Genomic DNA, 1,967 nt, shown 5'->3' with positions numbered 1-1,967 from the left:
GAGAGAGAGAGAGAGAGAGAGAGAGAGAGGGAGATGATGAAGCAGGAGTCGTGGATGGAGGTGCTGCCGGTGCCGCCGGCGCCCTACTTCGCCGGCCAAGCGGGCGGCTGGTTCCTGCAGGACCAGCGGGGCACCGGCGGCGTCGGCGGCGGGGCGTGGTCGCCGGCGGAGAACAAGCAGTTCGAGGAGGCGCTCGCGCGGGTCGACGGGGACGCGCCGGACCGGTGGGAGCGGGTGGCGGCGCTGCTGCCCGGCAAGACGGTGGCCGACGTCATGCGGCAGTACGACGACCTCGAGAACGACGTCTGCTTCATCGAGGCCGGCCTCGTCCCCTTCCCCCACTACAACGCCAACGCCCCGGCCTCCGGGTTCACCCTCGACTGGGACGGCGGCGGCGACCTGGCGTTCAAGCGCTCCTGCTACATGGCGGCGGGCGGCAACGGCAAGCGCGGGCGCGGCGCGGACCAGGAGCGCAAGAAGGGCGTGCCCTGGACGGAGGAGGAGCACAAGTAAGCCCTGAATCTCGATTGCCTAACCCACACCCACACATGTACACCACACAGCCTTGAATCTCGTTCTGTTCACCGCAGGCTCTTCTTGATGGGCCTGAAGAAGTACGGGCGCGGGGACTGGCGGAACATCTCGCGCAACTACGTGACGAGCCGGACGCCGACGCAGGTGGCCAGCCACGCGCAGAAGTACTTCATCCGGCTCAACTCCGGCGGCAAGGACAAGCGCCGCTCCAGCATCCACGACATCACCACCGTCAACATTCCCGACGACGACCACGCCAGCAACACCAACCCCTCGCCCTCGCCGCCCTCCGCGCTCACCGCCACCTCCTCCGCCCCGGAGCAGTTCGGCGCGCTCGCCGACAGCAAGCCGCCGCCGCCTCTGGGCGGGCACCACCACTTCATGCCGGCCCACCTCTACGGCAGCGTGAAGCTGGAGGCCAGCAATAACGGCTACCACGGCGACTCTGCTCTGATGCAGATGCATCAATGCGGCCAGCTCCAGCCTCTCGGTTGACCACTGTTCCTTGGAGCAGCCGCAGCCCAGCCGCCGTCGGAGAAAGCTGCGTCGTCCTCGGGCGTGCACGAGGAAGGAGAGCCACCCAGCGTCGCACGTGCTCTTGGTCCCAGCCAGCCAGCAGAGATCATCCACGCAGGAGCACACTGGACGGACGGACGGACGGACGGACGGAGAGGGAGCATGAGAGCAGGATGGAGACGGCATTTCTTCCGCGTTTGGCCTCCGTGTACATAACACCACGACCACGGTGAAATAATTAGCAATATTCCTCTCTATTATTTGCTACTCCCGAGCCATGGGAAGCACACTAGCACAGGAGTACTGTAGTGCCGAGTTTTTCTTTTTTTATTTACTGTACTTTTGATGTATTTGGTCCGTTATTAGTGTCATGCATGCAGTAGAGTACGTATTTGGGTAGCAGCAGCATACCGTATGGTGTTGATCTTTCGATTTGGGTGTGTTAGCATTGGTCACCCTCTCATTGACCCCTGCTATATCAATTAACAATGATGAACTCGATGCCGATTATGATTATGATTACCGTGGTTTTCTTGTGCTGTTCCCTGTCGTTTTTGAGGGAGCGAGGCCTGAGGCGGATCAATATCGTACTACGACTCTCCATGTTTATTGGCTCCTCTCCGGCTGGAAATTTCAAGTTGGAAGCATTCCATCGTGCCACTAGTCCACTACACAAAATGGGAGTTTGTTTAAGACTTGGTCGTGTCAGAGATCGGGACTAAACAACGCCCGTGCTCGGGCCTCGACAAGTGATTCCTCCTCGGCCAATCGGAGGAGGAGAAGGGCTCGTTGCCGCCGGTTTAGCTTGGCGGAGACGGAGGTTGCGACCGATGCTGACGGTGGTGTGGCTGGCGCGCGGTGCGTGAGCCACCCAACCCAAAGGGGGCCAGGAGCAGCAGCAGGGCGCAACAGAGCGG

General features: G+C 61.3%; 1 protein-coding gene across 1 annotated transcript; it reads left to right on the top strand.

Moving 5' to 3' along the window:
- Positions 1-6: 6 nt before the first annotated feature.
- LOC119281574 (transcription factor DIVARICATA-like) lies at positions 7-1,566 on the top strand. Its single transcript, XM_037562068.1, has 2 exons — positions 7-509; positions 591-1,566. The coding sequence occupies exons 1-2, from the start codon at positions 34-36 to the stop codon at positions 1,027-1,029; spliced, it is 915 nt and encodes a 304-aa protein (XP_037417965.1). The 5' UTR covers positions 7-33; the 3' UTR covers positions 1,030-1,566.
- The last annotated feature ends 401 nt before the right edge of the window (positions 1,567-1,967 follow it).

Source organism: Triticum dicoccoides, chromosome 1A (assembly GCF_002162155.2).
Source record: "Triticum dicoccoides isolate Atlit2015 ecotype Zavitan chromosome 1A, WEW_v2.0, whole genome shotgun sequence".
Lineage (NCBI taxonomy): Eukaryota > Viridiplantae > Streptophyta > Magnoliopsida > Poales > Poaceae > Triticum > Triticum dicoccoides.
This window is presented reverse-complemented; position numbering and strand designations above follow the sequence as displayed.